We start from the raw sequence: 1,029 nt of genomic DNA on the forward strand, positions 1-1,029 counted from the left end.
CTGGTGGTTAGAGCAGGGGGGGCTGGGAGCCAGGACTCCTGGGTTCTATCCCAGCTCTGGGAGGGGGTGGGGTCTGGGCTAGAGGTTTGGGAGTCTGCGAAGGAGGAAGCCCGTGAGAGCTGTGCCCCAGGCTGGGGTCTCCAGCACCCGTTGCAGTCCCTGGCCCTGGCCCTGGCCCTGACGCCTCATCTGGTCTCCTTGTAGATTTTTCACACCAAGAACAAGCAGGGGATTGTCCTGCACCCGACCTGCGTCTTTGCCGGCAGCCCGGAGCTGCTGCAGACCACGGAGGAGAAAGCAGAGCCGGGGAGGAGCCGAGGTAGGGAGAGGGACGGGGGGCGGCCCGGCCCCAGCCCCTTGGTGCCCCGACGCAGGGGGAGCTCCCAGTCCAACCCGACCCAGCAAGGGCCCTTCTCCCTGCGGCACAGAGCGACTGCGTCCCAGAGAGACGCGGGCACTAGCTGGGGTCAGGCAGGGTGTCTGGGGGGGAGCCGGGGCTGGAAGCCAGGGCCCCTGAAGCCCAACCCAGCCCCCCAGCCTGCTGGCTCCGCTCAGAGCAGTGGGGCTGTGGGCCCTGCCCCCCGCCCCGTGGTTGCCCCAGCCCCTGCGCAGGGCTGAGCTGATCGCCCCTCTTGTGGCTTTGCAGGTTCCCAGGAGGGGCTGAGCAGCCGGCACCAGCTCCTGGCCTTCGTCTCGCTGCTGGAGACCAACAAGCCCTACCTGGTGAACTGCCTGCGGGCACCGGCCCTGCAGGTGGGTGCCTGGCCCTGCCCCCTGGCCCGCTGCCTGGCCCCCCTGCCTGGTCCTGGCCCCCTGGCTCCCCTGCCTGGCCCTGCCCCCTGGCTCCCCCGGCCCCCTGCCCGGCCCTGCTGCCTGGCTCCCCTGCCTGGCCCCCCGCCTAGCCCCCTGCCTGGCCCCTTGCCCTGCACTGGCTCCCCTCCCTGCCCCTGCGCTTTCTGATGTCACCCCTCTGTCAGTCCTCCCGTCCATGCCCCCTCCTACTCTCACTCTCTGTGACCCAGACCTCCC

General features: G+C 70.6%; 1 protein-coding gene across 2 annotated transcripts in view; it reads left to right on the forward strand.

The window, feature by feature from the left end:
* DHX34 (DExH-box helicase 34) overlaps nt 1-1,029 on the forward strand; it is a 4,012-nt gene that overhangs the window by 2,295 nt on the left and 688 nt on the right. For both annotated transcript variants that reach the window (XM_026659665.2, XM_026659666.2), the window contains exons 6-7: nt 205-319; nt 647-753. In XM_026659665.2, coding sequence (XP_026515450.1) covers nt 205-319; nt 647-753 — 222 coding nt within the window. The remainder of the gene's footprint in view (nt 1-204; nt 320-646; nt 754-1,029) is intronic.

This window comes from Terrapene carolina, unplaced genomic scaffold (assembly GCF_002925995.2).
Source record: "Terrapene carolina triunguis isolate 2854851 unplaced genomic scaffold, T_m_triunguis-2.0 Scaffold649, whole genome shotgun sequence".
NCBI classification, from domain to species: domain Eukaryota; kingdom Metazoa; phylum Chordata; order Testudines; family Emydidae; genus Terrapene; species Terrapene triunguis.